This window comes from Cervus canadensis, chromosome 14 (genome assembly GCF_019320065.1).
Source record: "Cervus canadensis isolate Bull #8, Minnesota chromosome 14, ASM1932006v1, whole genome shotgun sequence".
NCBI lineage: Eukaryota > Metazoa > Chordata > Mammalia > Artiodactyla > Cervidae > Cervus > Cervus canadensis.
The window spans coordinates 1697895-1720967 of record NC_057399.1 but is presented as its reverse complement, the minus strand read 5'-3'; the positions used below and the strand labels follow the sequence as shown (position 1 = coordinate 1720967).

Below are 23073 nucleotides of genomic sequence, written 5' to 3'. Positions count from 1 at the left end.
TGGCCAGGGGCAGGGGTGGTCATTAGTTGCAGAAGACGGTAGTGGGTATGATGGATGGGAATTAGAGAGAACATGAGACAAATGGAAATGCAGAGCTGGAGCTTAGACATGAAGGCAAGACTGGAGACAAATTGGAAAGCCATCAGATTTTTTGAAATATAAGTGCTGAGGACTGAAGACTGAGCTGTGGAAAACTGTTAAATTTTGATAAGAAGTACTTTGTCATTTATATCTAAGTGTATCATAATTTCCTTCTTAATGTTCCTGATTTAAATAACCAGAGGTTATTGTATAGTATACTTTTGTTTGTTTCAGGCCTATCCAGTGTGGTTAGACTTAGGGTTAAACAAGACTTTTGTCATACCATGGTTAGGTTTCAGGAGTCTATTTAATTTTTTTGTGTGTTACAATAAGAATTTACAGATTCATTGAAATTTGTTCAGGATTACTTTGAAACACAATCCCTTTTTTGTAAATGTTCTACATATGTTGGAAAAGACTGTATTCACTGCTGAATGAAAATTTTTTCCATATATATTTATCCCTTTGAGTTTGTTGTGTTTTTAATTCTCATATCTTTGCTCAGCTACCAGTATCTGAAAAAGATGCATTATTTGTTGATTTATCTGTTTATATTTTAAGCCGTGTACTCGGGTATGTATTCGTGTTATCATTATGTCTTGTTGATCAATTACTCCTTCTATCAGAATGTTTCCTTTTTTTCTCTGTCAAGGCTACATTAAAAGCCAGGAGTCTTTTTCCTTTCTACACTTGCTGCTAGTGTTTTTCATCCTTTTTTTCCCCTACTCTTTCTGTGTCCTTTTCTAGTGAATCCCTTGCAGACAACGTAGTAAAGAATTTTTTTTTTCTTTTTTAATCTGCAGAGTCTCTTTGATTAGTGAAACCTATTTATGTTTCTTAAATCACTATTTGGGTCTTGTTTTTGCCATCTTCACATTTTTTTAGTTTACTTCATTCTTTCCCCTGTGTTTTCTTGCCTTTTTTTAGAAGACTAAATTTCTTTTTGCAAGTTTGAACATATATGTCTATTTTTTCATTTTTAATTTTATCCTGAAGCATAGTTGACTCATAGGAATCATAGAAAAAGCTGTCTTACACCCAGCATTCAAAAAGCTAAGATCATGGCATCTGGTCCATCACTTCCTGGCAAATAGGTGGGGAAACAATGGAAACAGTGGCAAATTTTATTTTCCTGGACTCCAAAATCATTGCAGTCAGTGACTGCAGCCATGAAATTAAAAGACACTTGCTCCTTGGAAGAAAAACCATGACAGACCTTGACAGTGTATTAAAAAGCAGAGACATCACTTTGCCGATGAAAGTCCATATTGTCAAAGCTAGGTTTTCCCAGTAGTCATATATGGATGTGAGAGTTGGACCATAAAGAAGGCTGAGCACTGAAAAACTGATGCTTTCAAATTGTGGTGCTAGAGAAGACTCTTGAGAGTCCCTGGGACTGCAAAGAGATCAAACCAGTCAATCCTAAAGGAAATCAGTCCTGAATATTCATTGGAAGGACTTATACTGAAGCTCTAATACTTTGGCCACTTAATGGGAAGAGCCATTGGAAAAGACCCTGATTGAGATCAGGAGGACAAGGGGACAACAGAGGATGAGATGGTTGGATGGAATCACTGACTTGATGGACATGAGTTTGAACAAACTTCGGGAGATAATGAAGGACGGGGAGGCCTGGTGTGCTGCAGTCTGTGGGTTTGCAAAGAATCAGACAGGACTGAGCTGCTGAGCAACAATAGTCAATTCAGTGTTGTGTTTGTTTCAGGGGCACAGACAGCAAAGTGATTCAGTTACACATGTATCTGTTCCTTTTCAAATTCTTCTCCCTCCTGGGTTGTTACATAATAGTGAGCGGAGTTACCTGTGTTACACAGTAGGTCCCTGTTTGTTATCTGTGTATATCTTATTCTTCCAGTTTATTCCCCCTTTTGTTCTTCCTGTGAGTATCTTTATCACTGTCTGTCTCTCCCTCTAGAGCTAGTTTCCTCTTGTCCCTTTCATCTTTTTTCTCTTCTTTCTTCCCACCTCTCCCCTACCCACCGTTGTCAGTAGGGTCTCAGATTATTTAAACTCCAGAAGATAGTGAAGGACAGGGAAGCCTGGTGTGCTGCAGTCCGTGGCGTCACAGAGTTGGGCATGGCTTAGTGACTGAACATCAACAGGGTGGTGAATGTATTTAGACAACAGTGAACTTTGTTCTTTTTTTATTTTCACCCTTATTTCCCATAAAGCTCACAATCCTAGATTTACTTTTCTTTTTCCAGGAATAATTGAGGAATGTTCACCATGAGGGTCTTCAAATGGTAATCCTTATGAGATTTTGAACTACTGAGGATATGTTTAAATTTTCCTCACATTTAGATGATAGCTTTTATCATTTGGAGAAGAAAATGGCAACCCACTCCAATACTCTTGCCTGGAAAATCCCATGGAGAGAGGAGCCTGGTAGGCTACAGTCCATGGGGTTGCAAAGAGTTGGACATGACTGAGTGACTACACTTTCACTTTCACACAATAGCTTAAGTGAAAGTGAGGGTCGCTTAGTCCTGTCAGACTCTTTGTGACCCCATGGACTATACAGTCCATGGAAGTCTCCAGGCCAGAATACTGGAGTGGGTATCCTTTCCCTTCTCCAGGGAATCTTCCCAACCCAGAGGTCGAACCCAGGTCTCCTGCATTGCTGTCGGATTCTTTACCAGCTGAGCCACAAGGGAAGCCCAAGAATACTGGAGTGAGTAGCCTATCCCTTCTCCAGCGGATCTTCCGTACCCAGGAATCAAACCAGGGTCTCCTGCTTTGCAGGCGGGTTCTTTACCAACTGAGCTGTTAGGGAAGCACTAATAAATGATAGCTTAGATAGATATAAAATTAAAGGGAAAAAACTCTGAACCTATAACCCTATGAAACTATTTCTTCGTTTTCCACTTGTACCCTTATTGCATTGAAGAATTGCAAAGCCCATCAGATTTGTGTTCATTTGTGGGATCTGCTTGTAGAATTTTCCCTTTATCCTCAATGCTCTTAAATTTCACTGTGATGTATTTTAAATGTATATTTTCTCCTGTTTGTTTTCCTGTCTGTTTTTCCTGTAAGATCTTCCAATTTCCTTTAACATAGAAAAATTCTTTAATCATTTTTTAAATTATTTATTCCTTCTGGTTGATTTTTTTTCTTCTTGTAGAACTTCTAGTATATAGATATTGAGACGTCTGTGTTTTCTGTATCTCTTTTCTTTTATATTTCTCATCTCTTTACAGCCCCCTGCTTCAACTCATGAGTTCATTCTTTAGCTATATCCATACTGCTCTTCAACCTGTGTATTGCATTCTTTATTTCAATGATTATATTTCCATATACAGTATCTCCAAATGTTGCTTTTTATACTTTTTTTAATACTTATTTTTATTTATTTGGTTGCACTAGATCTTGTTGTAACACGTGGGATATTTACTTCCCCAACCAGGGATCAAACCCAGAACCCCTGCGTTGAGAGCCTGGAGTCTTAGCTGCTGGACCACCAGGGAAGCCCTATACTTATTTTTATTTTATTTACTCATTTTTACTTTCTTTGTGCATGGGGTTTTTTTTTAATGCACATGCTGCTGTTCCATCTGGTTTGTTATTTCTCTGTGCAGGGTAGGTTTTTAGCTTGTTGTTCTTAGTAGACGTTGCAATCGTCAGTCGTCTGGTTTTATTTCCCTGTCAGCTCTTACCATTTACCTGCCTCTCAGGGAAACCCTCTTGTACCTCAGCTCCAGACACTGCTTTTTTCCCAGAAGTTGTCTCTCTGACTTGTTACCGCTTAGCCTTGTGGGGTGAAGGGAGTAAGCAGGGGCTTGTGGGTGTGCCTGCACCTTCTGCGAACATTGATGCCACTATTGTGAGTATTTTCTCCCTCGCACTCTGTTGGAGCAGGCTACCGTCTGCCAGGGGTACTGCAGAGGAGAGGAGAAGGGTCAGAGAGTTCTCTTCCCGGCCCCTGTTCTTCCCTCAGTGCCCAGCCCTTTTTGGCTCTGGCTCCTCCTCCTCCTGGCGTGCTGCAGTCCATGGGATCGCAGAGTGGGACGTGACTTATCCACTGAACAACAGCATCATTTTGTCCCCATTCCAGGAACTATGGTCTCTCTGGGAATTTATTCTAGTTTTTCAGTTTCTCAAAATTTGTTGTTTGCCTTTCTTTCTACACTGTCCCTGAAATTCTACAAGACAGTCAGCAGCTTGTGTTTATGCTCTGTCTTGTCAGGATTTTTCATTTTGGTTTAAATTAATATTATTTTCTAAGTCATTTAGTTGTGTCCAACTATTTGTGACCCCATGGACCATAGCCTGCCAGGCTCCTCTGTCCATGGGATTCTCCAGGCAAGAAGACTGGCATGGGTTGCCATTTTCTTCTCCAGAAATATCTGTTAGAACAGTAATTTATGTTTATTATAGTAATTTTGTGTGTTACTGTGTTAGTTGCTCAGTCTATCCTACTCTCTTCAGCCCCATGGACCCCATAGCCCGACAGGCTCCTCTGTCCATGGGATGCTCCAGGCAAGAATACTGGAGTGGGTTGCCATTCCCTTCTCTTCCTGATCCAGGCATCAAACCCGGGTCTCCTGCATTGTAGGCAGATTCTTAACCATTTGAGCCACTTATTTTAGTAGTTTGGGAAAATATAAAATTCTCAAAAGAAAAAAAAATGTAATTATCTTAAGATTAAGAGAGAATTTACAGCCTGCTTTTCTGCTGTTTCTGATTTAATGAACTTTTCTTAGATGATTAGGTCTACTATGTGATATTTGATAGCTACCTAATTCCATCATGTGGATATCCAGTAAAGTATTTAACTGTTTTATCACTGTCAGAGATTTAAATTATTTAAAGCTTCCCCCGCACCCCGCCCCTGAACATCATCTTCTTCAAACAGATGTGCCCAGAAAGAGGGCGTTGGATACAGTTTAAAAACTATAATACTATTAGCACAGAATAAACAGTAACCATTGGATGAGTCCCCTGAACACATTAGCAATAACTAGAGAGCACTTTTGGTTATTAGAGCCGCAGCCTTTTTGGCCTTGGAAATGAAATTAATGGATTTGCTTGTGCATTGTGAACCAATGTTTGAACTTTAATTTTTCTATTATGATGGTTTGAAAAGGCAACTTTATATTCATTATTTCAGTAGATTTCTGGCTGACTTCAGGGGTGGGGCTTGAGTTTTAGATGTGAAAATCACCAGTATAAAAGGGCAAAACCTGCATATACCCAGACCTGGGGAGCCACAGAATTTGGGGGTAGTTTTAGAGGCTGGCCTAGGACAGGGCACTGATACCCATGCAAGGCTACAAGAAAAAAAACAATTTGTTTTAACGTTTATTTATTTATTTGGCTATGCCAGGTCTCGTTGCCGCATCTGGGATCTAGATCTAGTTCCCGACCAGCGACAGAACCTAGGGCCCCTGCGTGGGGCACAGAGTCTTAGCTACTGGACTACCAGGGAAGTCCCAGGGCTAAGATTTGAAGTGTGGAACTTTAAAGTCAGTGGTAGGTATTTGCTGGTGGTGTTCGTATCAACAGTGCTTTAGGCTTTGCGTTTGGTTCGTTTATGATTTCGATCTTTTCCCATGCTTCTCCTGATCACGAGAGGGACCTGGAAAGGTGTCCATCTCCCCGCTTCAGCTCTCCTGCACTGAGGACTCTCCTTACCGCCTTTCCTGGAACAAATTAGGGAGTCCAGGCTCAGTCAATCACCAGGCTGTTTCCTAACCAGTTAACATTGGGCCTTGAGGCTCAAACAGGTGGTTCTCCGGATGCCAGACGGGTGGTGAGTATCTGTAAGAAAGAGAGGAGAGGTGTTTTGACAGCAGAGGCTCCCTGTGGAAACTTCTGCCTTAGAGCAGTGGTTCTTCTCTTTCTTCTTCTTCTTTTTTTTAATATTTATTCATTTATTTGACTCTGCTGGGTCTTAGTTGCATCATGTGGGATCTAGTTCCCTGACCACGGATTAAACCTGGGCATTAGGAACGTGGAGTCTCAGCCTCGGGACCACCAGGGAAGTCCATAGAGTGGTGGTTCTTAACATCTTGTGGGTCACAGCCCCAAAACCCTGGTGGTAAGCACCTGATAAGAGCTGTTTAAAAAAAAAAAAATCTGTTGCACATCTATATGATATTTTACATTTATTTTCTGAAGACTGAGCTTATAGAGTCTTTAGAAACCCATTGTTATTCGTCAGGTTAAGAATCCCTGATATAGAGCATTGGAAAGAAATTTTTTTCTTTGTAAGAAATAAAAATTTTTTTTTTAATCAGTTGAGAATTTCTACCTAGTCAGTACCCTGAAGCCTCTGGTGTTCACAGTGGGAATTACTTCTTGCCCTTGGGAGTGGAGGAGGCTGGTGGCCAGCCTGAGAGAATGTTTTCTTCTAGCACACACCACCTCTATTTTCTCTGCCTTCTCTTCCTGACCCTGCTCCCCCTGGTTAGTTTCCCTGAGGTCTTAAAGTCTTTGGCAGTAATAAATGTAAATGTAGATTCTTCTCTTAATTCTGAAGAAAATATCTCAAATTTGGGGTCTTTGAATCAGGTTTTTAGAGTTAAGACAGTTGCTTGGATAGGTTTGTTTTGCTCTGTTTTGTTTTTTACATTTTCCTTCTTCCCTCTGAATTCCCCAAGTGTTTTGTTGTTGTTTATGCAGTTCTCTGATCTGGATGCTCTAGAAGTTTTGTTTTCTTGTTTGATTGATTTTTCTAATGCATATATTGCTATAAATCTGTGACTTGCTCCCGATCTTCATGTGGATATACATGTTAGCTTTTTTCACCCACTCCTTAGTCTTCTAAGGAATTAATTCTTGAAGGAATTCATTTCCTTTGAGATATTCTCAGGAAATATCTGCAGGCTGCTGCTTCTCCTTCTGTGCCTGGCCTTATGGAGATCTTACAATCAGTCAGGTTCAGTCCTTGGGAATTTTCTGGAAGTGTCTGACTTTCCCTGATACAGAACACAGGGGATTAAAACCACTTGCTTACCTGGTGCCCAGGGTAGAGCTGAAGGTCAACACAAAGACCTTTTCCTGCATCCACAGAACCCAGCCTTCAGTATAGCCAGTTGAAGCTGCCTTTGCTCCTCTGATCAGCTTGCCCCATTGAACATCTGGGCTTCAGTTCTCCTTTCTCTTCTGTCATATCAGAGCCCACTACGTGAGAGCCAGGCCTGGGCCGAATATTGACCCTTCAAGAGGGGGCAGTCTAAAAAAATCACTTCTCTTCTTTGGGCCTCAGTTCCTCTATGAAGACCAGATGACTGAGTCTCTAGTAACACATCTCTCTGCAGCGGTCCCTCAGATATGTCCACGAAGGGCCCACTCCTCCTGGGAAAGGACACAGCCATGTCTCCAAAATGTTATTTAAGAAAGATGTCTGGGACAAACGACCGCATACCGCTCCCCACCTTAGCTGCCAAGGCCACAGGAAGCTTTCTCCTCTCCATGGACATAGCCCCAAGTTGTCCCAAAGCCTCAGCCTCCTCGGGTCAGTCCTGAGGAGACAAAGCTCTGTCCTCACTGGTGAAGCAGTGCCAGCCAGTGAGAGTTAAACCTAATATATTTAAGGGCAGTAGCAGTGAGGAAGCTGAGCTACAAAGAGTTCATGATTGACTTGAAGGATTGGACTCGGGAAACAGATCCCATGAAGCAAGGAGGGAGAGACTGGACCACTTAATGGGCCCCTGTCTTCTTTCTACACATGCTGTTTGGTTTCTAACCTGGCAGAGCGTTTCCTTCTCTGAGTTAATGTGCACTGCTTACATGCCTTCATGTCTTTGTTCACGCCTTCCTTCCCGCATCTAGTCTGTGGTGTTTCTTAACCTCCTGCTTTGGACAGTGGGCTGTGCTCGACTGCAAAGGAAACGTAAATGGGGAGGTGCTAGGTTTACACCGGTTACCGTAGAGGAAGAACATGGGTGCCCAAAGGACTTTCTCCAGGGTACGAGTGATGGGTCCTGTCAGGTTAGAAATCAGTCAAGGGCTGTGGGGATTCAGACGCGGGACACATCCCTTCCCACTGGGGATCAAGGAGACCCCTGAGTGGGCTCTAATTGGCATCAGAAGGCTGGATGTGATGTGTGGGACTTATCAATAACCTCAGATACACAGATGCCACCACCCTTAGGGCAGAAAGTGAAGAACTAAAGAGCGTCTTGATGAAAGTGAAAGAGGAGAGTGAAAACGTTGGCTTAAAGCTCAACATTCAGAAAACTAAGATCATGGCATCTGGTCCCATCACTTCATGGGGAAACAGTGGAAACAGTGGCAGACTTTATTTTTCTGGGCTCCAAAATCACTGCAGGTGGTGACTGCGGCCATGAAATTAAAAGACGCTTGCTCCTTGGAAGAAAAGTTATGACCAACCTAGACAGCATATTAAAAAGCAGAACATTACTTTGCTAACAAAGGTCCATCTAGTCAAGGCTATGGTTTTTCCAGTAGTCATGTATGGATGTGAGAGTTGGACTATAAAGAAAGCTGAGCACTGAAGAATTGATGCTTTTGAACTGTGGTGTTGGAGAAGACTCTTGACAAATCCCTTGGACTACAAGGAGATCCAGCCAGTCCATCCTAAAGGAGATCAGTCCTGGGTGTTCATTGGAAGGACTGATGTTGAAGCTGAAGCTCCAATACTTTGGCCATCTGATGCGAAAAGCTGACTCATTTGAAAAAACCCTGATGCTGGGAAAGATTGAAGGCGGGAGGAGAAGGGGATGACAGAGGATGAGATGGTTGGATGGCATCACTGACTCAATGGAGATGAGTTTGAGCAGACTGACTCCAGGAGTTGGTGATGGACAGGGAGGCCTGGCGTGCTGTGGTCCATGGGGTCGCGAAAAGTCAGACACAACTGAGCTACTGAACTGAACTGAGGAATCCACAAGAAAAGTCTGAGTTACAGGGCTAAATCTGTGAACATCCAGTGTGACTCAATCATGAAGTATTTTACAACATCCAGATTGGTGCTAGTCATGTTGTAACACTGCCTTTGTTTTTTATTGTGGGCATTTAATTTTTAAAGGAATGTGGTGCTAATAGCTGAGATTCAGAGATGATGGTGTTTTCAAGGCCAGAATTGCTCCTGAGTCATTGTTTAGATTAGTTGTCTTTAATTAACCTTTTGGAGATCATGGCCCCAAATGACAACCTGATTAAATCTGTGGGAGAATGTATATAGGGAGACAGAATTGTATGTACCATTTTAGGAGGTTCTAAGGGCCTCTGAATCCCCTATCAGTCCAGTGAATCATTAGTGGCTTGTTCTGATAAGGTCCTTATAAAATTGCCCTTTTAAGCTAAGTGTGTGTGTGTGTGTGTGTGTGTGTGTGTGTGTGTGTATGTGAGTGAGTGTGTGTGTGAGTGTGTTAGATGCTCAGTCATGTCCAGCTCTTTGTGACCCCATGAACTGTAGCCTGCCAGGCTCCTCTGTCCGTGGAATTCTCCAGGCAAGAATACTGATTTGTTTTGTTTTAGTTGCTCAGTCGTGTCTGACCCTTTTGCAAGGGGACTGTAGTCCCCCAGGCTACCCCATCCATGGGATTCTCCAGGCAAGAACACTGGAGTAGGTTGCTATTCCCTTCTCCAGGGATCTTCATGACCTCAGGGTCAAACTGGGGTCTCCTGCATTGCAGGAAGATTCTTTACCATCTGAACCACCTGGAAAGCCCTTCTCATCCATAAGTTAAATATACTACCGAACAAAGCTTGGTACCTTTGATCACCATTCCAGTTTCCTTCTGCTTGACATATGCACACAGTGAGCATTCCCAGGCTCCTCACACATCAGTTACTATAAACCTCTGTGCTTTACTTCCCCTTCCCTCCTTTTCTGGAAACAGTGAACTTACGTGTGTTTGTTGAGAAGGCAAATACGCAGGTCAGTTCTGCCTGAGCAGAAGAAAAGCTCTTACACGCATTGCTGTGTATCTGTGCAAACAGCAGTTAGAAGCTGCTCAACATAATTGTCACAACCGTATATCTCCTGTATCCATGTTTTTAAAAAATGCTTTTCACATTATTAAGCAGCTTACCTAACCACAATCATGTTATTTTAAAAAATTAATGAATCCCATATGTCCATGCAGATATAAGATGCTGAAGGATGATACATCAAAAGGCACGTGGACTCAGAAATAGCAGTGCAGGTGGTGGTTCTTGGCTGCACTGCTGTTTGAAATTTTACTGAGAAATTTGGATAGGAAAGAGGAGGGATAAACCTCCTGTTTTTTCCTTCTGATGTTCTAGTGAGTAGGTTAAATGAAATTGAGCAAAAGATACATTACAAAATGAAAACATTGACGAGCTCTCTAGCATCTCGCCCTTTGGACCTTCTATTTTTCCTCTTTGTATTCCTCTTATTAAATACTTTAAAATTTATATTTTTATGCAGTTTTAAAAAATATTTATTTGGCTGTACCTGGTCTTAGTTGCAGAATGTGGAATCTTCAATCTTCAGTGAAACATGAAGGATCTTTAGTTGCAACATGTGGGATCTAGTTCCCTGACCAGTGATCAAAGCTGGGCCCCCTGCTTTGGGAACACGGAGTCTTAGCCACTGGACCACCAGGGAAGTCCCTATTTTTATACAATTTAAAAAGATTACTATTTACAGTTATTATAAAATATTGGCTATATTCCTCATGTTGTACAATACATCCTTGCATGGGCCTTCATATTTGTTTCCGGTTTTAATCCTGATTTATTTGGAAGAGCTACTTTGTATTTTTTTTTAATGCTCTGAAAGCAGTCAAAATGAAATTCAAAAATAGAACATACCTAAGGATTGCATAACATTGTGCTATAGGATTCCATAGGCTACAGGAAGATCATGTAACTTAGCGCATGAGACTCTTGAGAAATCCCTGAAGGGAGACAGATCATTTTTTTTTTTTCATTTATTTTTATTAGTTGGAGGCTAATTACTTTATAATATTGTAGTGGGTTTTGTCCTACATTGACATGAATCAGCCATTGATTTACATGTATTCCCAGCCAAGCCTCTGGGCTAGGTTTCTTATAAAATGATCCATCTCGAGACGGATCATTTTATAAGAAACCTAGCCCAGAGGCTTGGCTGAGGTCCCATACTGGTAGTTGAATTGAAGGGTGGCTTTACATTTCTGGTTCCTGATCCACTGTCTGTCCTCTCTCCTCTGCCACTGACTCTTGGGGAAAAGCACCCCAGTTTTTTGAGTCTCGACCTCTGTATTTCCACAACATTCCCAGTTTCCTGTACGTGGCAGAGCTGTTTTGAGAACCAGACTGTACAGTGCAGGGGATCTCACGGCATAATCTCCAGACCACCATCCACATCCCCACCAGGAGCATCTCCTGGGAGCTCATTAAAATTACATCTTCTCAGGCCCCACCTCAGACCTGAATCAGAAACCCTGGGGTCGGGGGGCAGCACTCCACCTCCAGGTGATCCTGGTACAGGCTCAGATTTGAGGACCACCTCAAATTTGTGATGATATGTGTAACATGGCTTTACAAAAAGAGCTTCTTTTCTTTTTTTTTTCCTTCATATTTTTGGGGGTTATCCTTTTTTTTATCCTTTACCCTTTATCCTTATCCTGTTTTTATCCTTTACCTTTTTTTTTTTTTTAACTTTTTCCTTTATAATGGAGTTCCAGGCGGCACAGTGGTAAAAAGTCCACCTGCCAGTGCAGGAGACAGACGTGTGTTTGATCCCTGGGTCAGGAAGATCCCCTGGAGGAGGAAGTGGCAACCCACTCCAATATTCTTGCCTGGAAAATTCCATGGACAGCAGAGCCTGGTGGGCTACAGTCCCTGGGGTCGCAAAGAGACTGACACAGCTGAGCATACACACTTAGCGTGCACACCGCTAGTTAATAATGTGGTGGCTTCAGGCAGACAGCAAAGGGACTCAGTCATCTGTACACATGAATCCATCCTGCCCCATTCTTCTGTGAGTTTTCATTGCCCCGTAAAGTCCCCTCCCACTGGTACCCATCTCCCTTGGGCAGACACTCTTCAATGATAGGCATGTTGTAAAAGGAAGGGAGATGACCTGTTGACAAGTTGGACCTGGAAAGACCATTGATTGTGTTCTCTTTTTCCTTTACTTCTGATACCTAACCTTTTCTTGTTTAATTACTAAGCCTAGTTCTCTGTGGTTTTTCAGCCCATGGACCAAGCATCTCTCAAAAACAGCGATGTCCTCATCCTGACGGGCCTTACCCAGATTCCCACCGCAAACCCTGATGGCATGGTGGGTGAGTTCTGCAGCAACCTAGGTAGGTGTCCAGGGAAAGTTTTACATGGGAGGAAATGGTTTACATTTATTTTTTGATCACCCTGCTCGTATGCCACTTTTTTGCCCTTTGCTTCATATTCACACCCTCTGATGCCCCCTATTATGACCTTTTCCCTCATTTATCTCCACGCTTTCTGCTTATCCTTCAAAACCTACTGTTGTCAACAAAGGCAATTCTTAAGCAACTTAAATCTGAAGGCACAATAAGAATGGTGGTTATAACAGTAAATTTGAATTTTTAGCAATTATACAAAGGATGCTCAACATTCTCCCACTTACATAGAAACTCTTACTTTTTTTGCTTTTTGGTGGGTTTTGCAGGTGGGTCAGGGGTGCTTATAGAATAAGCAGAGTTAAAGAAGGGAATAATCCTGTCTTTGCTTTTCAAATAACAGCACAGAAAAGATTGTTAGTATTTTGAATTCACAACAGGGATACATTGAACAGGTGTATTTTTTCCCAAAAAATAATTGCTTGGTGTTATTTTTTCTTCTTTGGGTGGAGGGAACTAAAATTGAGAGACTTGTTGAGTATTTGCTCCTGGAATAAATGTATGCTTCTTTGCAATAATGTCAATAAAGTCTAGAAATGCTGTATTTCTTCTAGAAATGTGTAGGTTGCTTCCTGTCTTAGCTCAGGCTACTGTAACAAATACCAAAGGCTGGTGGCTTTAAATAACACTTATTTCTCACAGTTCTGGAGGCTAGGATGTCAGGGATGCGGTGGCCAGCACGGCTGGGTTCTGGTCAAGGACCCTGTCTCTGGCTTACAAACAGCAGCCTTCTGGCTGTGTCCCCAGATGGCAGAGAAAGGCTGCCCTGGGGCCTCCTCCTCTTTTTATAAGGGCACTAATCCCATCATGGGGGCACCACCCTCATGACCTCATATAGACATGGTCACCTACCAAAGGATCCCTTTGCTAACACTGTCACATTGAGGGTTAGGGCTTCAATATATGAACTTCAGGGGACACATTCATTCCATAACTGTTTGTTACCAAAGAGGAGTTCATGAGCTCAGGCCCCTCAACCCTGTTACCTCAGCTCTGGGGGAGGGAAGTGGTTGTCTTCTAATATTTACATGGAAGGCACTAGCCTGTGAAATTTCACTTTCCCTTGCCAATAGTTGTAGCCTTTTTTATTCCACCAGTAATTTACTCTTGGGCTTCCTAGGTGACTCAGTGGTAAAGAATCCATCTGCCAGTGCAGGAGATGCAGGTTTGATCCCTGGGTTGGGAAGGTCCCCTGTTGCAGGAAATAGCGACCCACTACAGTATTCTTTGCTGGGAAACCCCACAGACAGAGGAGGCTGGCAGGCCACAGTCCATGGGGTCGCAAAGAGTCGGACCTGCCTGAACAACTAAACAACACTTAACTCTTACCTTGGAAAAATAATTGGACTGGTCTCAAAGAAACTCTTTCTATGTTTGTTTATAACTCTAGAATCATGGAATCCAAGAGCTTCAGATCTTAAAAGAATCTTCCATGTAATCCACTGTGTCTCAGAGGGGTCCACTAACCATCTGCCTCAAATTTTGAGGTTGTGCCACAGTCAGGCTATCTGAGGAAAGAAGAGACCTAGTAGAGAAGTTGTATTTTTAACATGTTCTGGCAATTTTCCTACAAAAGAAAGCTTGAAAACCTCTCGTAAGCAATGAGGAAGCTAAGGCCCAGTAGGTTGCAGTGGCTTTCCTAAGGTCCCACAGCTTGAGATGGGGTGGGACTAGAGCCCTGCATCTCATCTTTTCCCTGGTTTCTCCTCCAGTAATGGTGGGTCAGCCAGGCCTCCATGCATAGCAGCTTGGAGAACATGGATGTGAGAGTTGGGAACATACAGGGGGATAGAAGGCATCAGAGAGTTCAGGTTCTGTGCCCTAACTTTGCTTGTTTTCATCTATATTGGAAACTAGACAAGAAAAGAAATTGAGAGCTTTGACTTGTTTCAGCCAGTTACAGTTTCTAATCTGATTTTGGTTATAAGTTGATAACCAATTATTATAAGTTGATAACCAGTTATCATTTGATAACTGATTTTAAGCATTTAAAGTTTAGAGGATTTTCTTATAGACAAAACACTCATGGAAGAAAATGCTACTAGAATGAGTCAAACGGAAAAACTTGGCCTGTTTCCTTATGGTCACTCAGCAATGATCAGAGACCAAACAGAGACAAATGAAACAAAGTTCTGAGCAGGAGCTGAAAAGAGAAGGCGCTGAGATGGTCTGTCCTGAAGCTCATCTGCCATTGGGAACTTGAAAACCCAAACCCATCCCTGCACACCCTGGTCCCAGGGCCTGAGATGTTGATTAATCCCTCAGGTGATCATCAGTAAGCCTCTGGACCCCCCCACGCTGGTGCTAGTCTTCAAAAGAAGTCAGTTGTTGGGGCTTCCCTGGTGTCTAGTTGGTTAAGAATCCTCCTGCCATTGCAGGAGACATGGGTTCTATCCCTGGTTCAGGAAGCTCCTGCATTCCTCGGGCAACCAAGCCCACGCTCCACAACTGCTGAGCCTGTGCTCTAAGAGCCCAGGAGTCTCAGCTACTGAAGCCCAAGACCCCAGAGCCTGTGCTCCGCAGGAAGAGCTACTGCAGTGAGAAGCCCGCGCATCGCAGCTGGAGAGTAGCCCCAGCTCACCACGACTAGAGAAAAGCCCTCCCAGCAACGAAGACCCAGCAGGGCCAAAAATAAATAATTCTTTTTTTTAAGTTAATTGTTTGTTGAATGGGCCAGTGACTGAGAATCCTTACTAAAATTGTTCCTTTAAAAAAATAATTCAGGCTCCTCCCCACCTGCACACTATAATACTGCTGAGTTTATTGGTATTTGAACTACAAAGCAAGCAACTGAAAATAAGAACTCAAATCTTCTTTTGTTCTTTATATTTTGATTAAAATATGATGTTTTGTTTTGACGACTTTTGCTTAAGAAAATACTGTATTTGTTCATTTAAAGTGGAGACAAGATTAAATGATTTTTTTTTTCATGTGTGGGTATGAAAATCTTCTTTGCACTAAATATCTCAGTTGATAGAATATTAATTTTTTTGTACATTTTCCCAAAAAAAAACCAAAGTTGATTGTTACCCAAATGAAGTGAATCCTAGGAACAGAAGTGGAAAAATGAAAGAAATGCAAACAGAATTTGTAGAGTTCTGTCCTCCGTGTATAAAACTGTTCTTTTGATGCTACTTTCCCCACTCTGGCCTCAACTTTTCTTTTTTCTTTTTTGTTTTTAATATTATTGAAGTCTGTTTGATTTACAGTGTCATGTGGCTTCCACCCCTCTAGCACTGACAGTACGGAACGGAGGAAACGTGTTGGTCCCCTGCTACCCTTCTGGAGTGATCTACGACCTCCTGGAGTGCTTGTATCAGTACATTGACTCGGCCGGCCTCTCCAGCATCCCTTTCTACTTCATCTCCCCAGTGGCTAACAGTTCACTGGAGTTTTCACAGATTTTTGCTGAGTGGTAGGTCTCTGTTTATCCTATGATCCCTACACTCAAGCTGTAAGAAAAGAAAAAGCTTTTTAGTTTTAATTTAAAAAGAAATAGAAATAATCCTATTTTTTCTCACCTTACTGTGAAACCTTCATTTTTTTCCACCCTATGTGATATGAAGATTGTATTAATGAAACCCAGAGCAGTTACTTTGCTAGGATTTAGGAGAATTGTTATCAAGAAGGGAAGGAGGAAAGGCAAAGACGTAACTTAGCCAGCAGTTTCAAAATGAACAACAAAACTATTATACACTTACCTTCTCACATGCTTCCCTCTGTCTGTTACAAAGTGCAGTTACATTCTAAAAGCTAAAAAAAAGTTTCAGACCCAAGCTCATGTTCTCTGAAATTTTTAATACCACATCTGATGGGGAAGACTAGCTTATTTTTCCATTTCAATAGTATATTTGGTGACAGTGTTTTATTACAACAGGAAATTATTTGATCAAATCCTAGGATGGGTAAATTATTGAACAGTATGAAGTGGGTGAACCTTTTTAGGATTGTTTAGATGGGTGTTTGATTCTAACTCACCTGGCCACAAAAAGGCAGGGGTAGGAGGAAATACTGTAAATTACACACCGGACTTAATGGTACCTGAGGGTAGGGTTGTGACATACAGGTGTGCTTAATCCCGTCTACTGGTGTGATGAGCTGGTGGACACAGTAGTCTACAAAGCCTCTGACCTGAGAGGAATGTGCACATTATTCCGTGCAGCGTTCACTCGCTCGGGGAGATGGTGAAGGCCAGGGAAGCCTGATGTGCTGAGAGCATCTGAACCGCAACTGTGCTGCATCCAGCATTTGTGCAGCTCATCCCGGCGCTGTGCTTGCCTGCCCCACGTTTAAGTATCGTTTTTCTCTTCCCATTTTAGTTGTTCTCAAGGCCCTTTTTTTCTGCTTTTATATTCAGACAGGCTTCTCCATCCCACGTGCATATTATTCATGGTCGTTCATAGGACTTTTTGGTGTTATTTATATTATATTTGACTTAGTGACTCACAATAAAAGGTCACTTTTATTGGTGGCTATTGAATTTCTTCTTTTATTAGAAGTCTCTTCTCCCCCATTATGGGAAGGTAATCTTGAATAAGTGGCAGCCCACATAAGGATCACTGAACGTTTATCAGCATGTTCTGAACGTCTTCATCCAGACCCTCAGCTGAAAATGCTGAACAAGGCAAGCTCTGGGGCCAGCCCTGTGGGCCCCTGTGGATGGTGTCCTAACTGGGTGTCTGCCCTTCCAATCCACTCTTGTCAGAATGTCTGATGGGGTAGGACTCGGAACTAGTAAGAGTAGGTTGTTTTTGACTTCCTGTTTTTTGTTATTTGTTTTTAATATAAGTTTAATATATGTTTACTAGAGAAAAAGAAAGTTACAGAGAACAGTAAAAATAATCTGAACCCATGATCCCACTACCAGAAATAATGTCACTATTAGATTCTGATGTATTTCATCTTTCTATATAGGGATCATGCTGAACATTTAATTGTGAATCCTGCTTGTAAATTTTTTAATCCGCATTGCAGGCGGATTCTTTCCCAGCTGAGCCACCAGGGAAGCCCAAGAATACTGGATTGGGTGGCCTATCCCTTCTCTAGTGGGTCCTGCTGACCCAGGAATCGAACCAGGGTCTCCTGCATTGCAGGCGGATTCTTTACCAGCTGAGCTACCAAGGAAGCCCAATACTAGATTAGAGCATTAGAAAATCTTTGATACCATCATTTTTCCTTGACTGCATTATGACATCATCACTCATCATTTATGCATAGTATAATTTACATAACTATTGTCTTATGGAGTGGACAGGCTTTTCCCAGTTTTTTCCTTTTAGCGATAAATTTTCAATTAATATAATTCTGTATATTTATGACTACATCTGCTTTGGGTAAGTTACTAAAAATGCTGTTACTGGAACAAAAGGTATACATATTTTTTAATGTTCATTATACAAGTGTAAATTGCTTTCCAGAAAAATTTTTATGTCTTCTGTAAATTATTCCTTATTTGCCTATTAACATATCAGAGGTGTTGTACCTTTATCTGTTTACTTGAACCCTGTATATGTATTAAAGATCCTAATGCTTTGTTTTATCTACAGATATTGTTTCCCATTTTGGTACTTTTTTTCAGTTTTGTCTTTTGATTTTGTTTTTTCAGTAATAATTTGTTCCTTATAGTAAGTAATTTTAAGTATAGAAAGGTTGCAGATATAGTACAGAAACACCCATATACCTTCTACTCAGATTCCCCCCAATGTTCATATCTTAACATGGTCATGCATTCTGTATCAAAGCTAAGAAATTAACATAAGCACAGTATTATTAACTGAACTCCAGTCTTTATTCATATTACACCAGCTATTTCACTAATGCTTGTTTCCTCTTCCAGGATCCAGTCCAGGGTACCACATGGATTCATTGGTTCATTCATCTTTAATATTTATGTGTTTGGCTGCACCAGGTCTTTGTTACAGCATATGAACACTTAATTAAAGCATGTGGGATCTGGTTCCCTGACCAGGGATTGAACCCAGGCCTCCTGCATTGAGAGCACTGAGTCTTAGGCACTGCGTCACTGAACCAGAGGAGTCCTCCACGTTGTATTTCAGTTGAGTTGCTCAGTCGTGTCCAACTCTTTCCGACCCCATAGACTGCAACACGCCAGGCTCCCTGTCCATCACCAACTCCTAGAGCTTGCTCAAACTCATGTCCATCGAGTCAGTCATGCCATCCAACCATCTTATCTTCTGTTGTCCCCTTCTCCTCCTGCCTTCAATCTTTCCCAGCATCAGGGTCTTTTCAAATGAGTCAGCTCTTCGCATCAGGTGGCCAGAGTATTGGAGTTTCAGCTTCAGCATCAGTCCTTCCAATGAAGATTCAGGACTGATTTCCTTTAGGGTTGACTGGTTTTGATCTCCTTGCATCCAAGGGACTCTTAAGAGTCTTCTCCAACACCACAGTTCAAAAGAATCAGTTCTTTGGCACTCAGCTTTCTTTATGACCCAACTCTCACATCCATAATGACTACTGGAAAAACCATAGCTTTAACTAGACGGACCTTTGTCAGCCAAGTAATGTCTCTTCTTTTTAATGTGTTGTCTAGGTTGGTCATAGCTTTTCTTCCAAGGAGCAAGTGTCTTTTAATTTTCTGACTGCAGTCACTATTTGCAGTGATTTTGGAGCCCAAGAAGATCAAGTCTCTCACTGTTTCCATTGTTTCCCATTTATTTGCCATGAAGTGATGGGACCAGGTGGCATGATCTTAATTTTTTGAATGTTGAGTTTTAAGTCAGCTTTTTTACTCTCCTCTTTCACTTTCATCAAGAGGCTCTTTAGTTCTTCTTCACTTTCTGCCATAAGGGTGGTATCATCTGCATATCTGAGGTTAGTGATATTTCTCCCGGCAATCTTGATTCCAGCTTGTGCTTCATCCAGCCTAGCATTTCTCATGATGTACTCTGCATATAAGTTAAATAAGCAGGGTGACAATAAACATCCTCGATGTACTCCTTCCCCAGCTTGGACGCAGTCTGTTGTTCCATGTCTGGTTCTATATATTGCATCCTGACCTGCATACAGATTTCTCAGGAGGCAAGTAAGGTGGTCTCATATTCCCTTCTCTTTAAGAATTTTCCGCAGTTTGTTGTGATCCACATAGTTAAAGGCTCAAGCCTAGTCAGTGAAGCAGATGTAGATGTTTTTCTAGAATTCTCTTTCGATGATCCAACAGATGTTGGCAATTTGATCTCTGGTTCCTCTGCCTTTTCTAAATCCAGCTTGAACATCTGGAAGTTCTCAGTTCATGTACTGTTAAAATCTGACTTGGAGAAATTTGAGCATTACTTTGCTAGCATGTGAGATGAGTGCAATTATGCGGTAGTTTGAACATTGTTTGGCATTGCCTTTCTTTGGAATTGGAATGAAGACTGACCTTTTCCAGTCCTGTGGCCACTGCTAAGTTTTCCAAATTTGCTGGCATATTGAGTGCAGCACTTCAAAGCATCATCTTTTAGGACTTCAAACAGCTCAGTTGGAATTCCAGCTTTGTTAGTAGTGGTGCTTTCTAAGGCCCACTTGACTTCACATTCCAGGATGTCTAGCTCTAGGTGAGTGATCACACCATCATGGTTGTCTGGGTCATGAAGATCATTTTTGTATAGTTCTTCTGTGTATTCTTGCCACCTCTGCTTTATATCTTCTGCTTCTGTTAGGTCCATACCATTTCTGTCCTTTATTGTGCCCATCTTTGCATGAAATGCATTTATCTCTTTAATTTTTTTGACAGAAGTATTTTACTTTTATACTGTTATGTATTGATGCTAATTGCTATATTATCCTCTGCAGCACTCTACATTAAAGTTTTAAACCAAACTCTTGTATTTATCCCTCTTACTGAGTTTGAAATAAAGACACTACTATTGTCTGTTTAGACAATATTAATAAGTAACCCTTCAAAAAGTATCTTGCTTTTGTATTTTACATCTTCTTCCACAAAGGATATAAAGTGATGTTTTTAAAGTAGAGTTCAACCAAAGGTAGGAAAAATTAGATAATAGATTTTATAATGAAGTTCAGATGAAACCTAGACCCCCAGAGTCCTGAATTATTCCATCAAAAGTAATATCTGTTAGAATTGTTGAAATGCTTTAATTCTGCTTTAGTAGGATTCTTAGAAGCAGGTTCTAACAAACAATCACTGCATGTATTTTTTTCCCCAACTTTTGAAAATGTCAGACCTACAGAACACCACATACCTTGATTAACTTTTTATCACATTTGCTTTTCCAGAAATCTCCATGTCTTAAATGTCATATCTGACTAGGGAAAAACAGACTACCTAAAACAGTCAGTGTCTCTGGATTGAGACAGTTCCTAGAGAGATTTATCACTCTCCAGTTTGACTTACCAAATTCTGCTGTTTATGAAATGGTACATATACAAAATAGAAATCTGTCTCAACAAAAAATTACTTTCTACTCAAAATTGATCACTTTGGAATTCCCTGGTGGTCCATTGGTTAGGAGTTCGTGCGTCCACTGCAGGAGGCATGGGTTCGATCCCTGGTCTGGGAATTAAGATCCTATAAGCCTTGCCACTCTAGTACTCTTGCATGGAAAATCCTGTGGACGGAGGAGCCTGGTGGGCTGCATGCAGTCCATGAGGTCACGAAGAGTCGGACACGACTGAGCGGCTTCACTTTCACTTTTCACTTTCATGCATTGGAGAAGGAAATGGCAACCCACTCCAGTGTTCTTGCCTGGAGAATCCCAGGGATGGGGGAGCCTGGTGGGCTGCTGTCTTTGGGGTTGCATAGAGTCGGACACGACTGAAGTGACTTAGCAGCAAGCCTTGTGGTACAACCAAAAAACTGATCACAACTAAACAAAATACAGTATCTTGGATTGGATCCTGGAACAGAAAAAAAAAAAAAATCAGTGGAAAAACTGGTGACAGCTGAGTAAAGTCTAGAGCTTAGCTAACTGTAATGTACTGATGTCAGTGTCTTAGTTTAACAAAACATAGACGGTGAAAGGTATATGGGAACTCTGTACTATCTGCAAGCTTTCTGTAAATCTAAAATTACTCCAAAATAAGAAGCTTGTGTTTTAATGGAAAAAATGTATTGAGGAATTCCAAAGGTTAAAAATACACTCACAAGAGACTTACGTCCTGATTACTTTATAAATGCCAGCTTTTTATTTACAGTGAGAGTCCCTGGCAGGAAAATTTTAAGCTTCAGCATGTATTTGCACTGTTGAACCACGATGTGGCAGCAAATGCCTCTATGCACCCTGCCTAATGTGCTGATCTGTTTTCTTTTTTAAAAGGCTTTGTCACAACAAACAGACTAAGGTGTATCTCCCAGAACCGCCTTTTCCTCATGCTGAGGTAAGAAAATGGAATCACTGGGTCAGAGTGAGTAAGAAATGTAGGTAAAGGTATGTGGGTGGAAATAGGTTGTTAGAATTAAGAAATGTGGAGATAAGCTGATACAGCCTTCTGTTTGCCTTGTAAGGTGGCTGTGAATATGCTAACTCAAGATGTGTTACTTTCTCTTCTTATTAACACCTTGCATTTCCAGTACGTTGCTCAGTTCATAGTCTAGTTCTGTTTCATTGACTGGGTGAGGAATTTTCTTCTAGTATTTACTACTGCCTTTTTTGCATAATAGATCTACTTATTGTCAAAGTCTTCCTACTAGTTGGTTATGTCTATCTTTAGTATAAGGGCTTCCCAGGTGGCGCTAGTGGTAAAGAACTCCTGTCAGTGGAGGAGACACAAGAGACATGGGTTCAATTCCTGAGTCAGGAAGATCCCCTGGAGAAGGAAATGGCAGCCCACTCTAGTATTCTTGCCTAGAGAATCCCATGGACAGAGGGGCCTGGTGGGCAACAGTCCTTGGAGTTGCAAAGAGACAGATACGACTGAGCACTGAAGTTACGTTTTTTAGTATAAGATACTAAACATAGCTTATGTCCTTGGTATAAATTTTTTTTTTAATTTTTAATAATGAAAATGCAACATTTCAGTTTACAAAACAGAAAAGCTCCCCCTCCTTCACAGAACCAGTAGTGTTTTTATATGGCTGTGTGTGCCCAGTTTTGTGCCAGTTTTGTTTTTCACCAAACAGTAAATGATGAACTTTTCTCTGTGTCCCTCGCTGTTATTATTGCTGCCTAATATTTCATAGCATCCCATATGCACATCCTGTCGTGTTCTTGGCTTCCCTGGCGGCTCAGGTGGTAAAGAGTCCGCCTGCAGTGCCGGAGACCCGAGTACAGTCCCTGGGTCGGGAAGATCCCCGGGAGAAGGGAATGCAACCCTCTCCAGTATTCTTGCCTGGAGAATCCCATGGACGGGGAGCCTGTCAGGCTACAGTCCATGGGGTCACCAAAGGGTCAGACACGACTGAGCAGCTAACACTTTCACACATACAGAAAGCTCACCTTTGATATTAGAAGTCAGGAGAGTGGTCATCACAGAGACAGCAGTGGGGGCAGGCAGGACCTGGAAGCAGACAAGGGGCATTTCTGAGGGGCTGGTGATGTTGTTTCTTGGTGTGCGAACGGGAACACAGATGTTTTCAGTTTGGAAAAATGCCATCCAGTTAGGTACGTACGTATAGGGATTTCTCTGTGCAAGTCCGTATGTATAGGGATTTCGCTGACTGACTTATTATGCTGTTAACTGTTTGACTCAAGAGTAAATTGCAACAAATGTCCTGCTA

General features: G+C 41.6%; 1 protein-coding gene across 1 annotated transcript in view; it reads left to right on the top strand.

Moving 5' to 3' along the window:
• LOC122453251 (integrator complex subunit 9) overlaps window positions 1-23073 on the top strand; it is a 120782-nt gene that overhangs the window by 81439 nt on the left and 16270 nt on the right. Inside the window, exons 9-11 of the mRNA XM_043487166.1 lie at window positions 12215-12326; window positions 15633-15813; window positions 21674-21734. Coding sequence (XP_043343101.1) covers window positions 12215-12326; window positions 15633-15813; window positions 21674-21734 — 354 coding nt within the window. The remainder of the gene's footprint in view (window positions 1-12214; window positions 12327-15632; window positions 15814-21673; window positions 21735-23073) is intronic.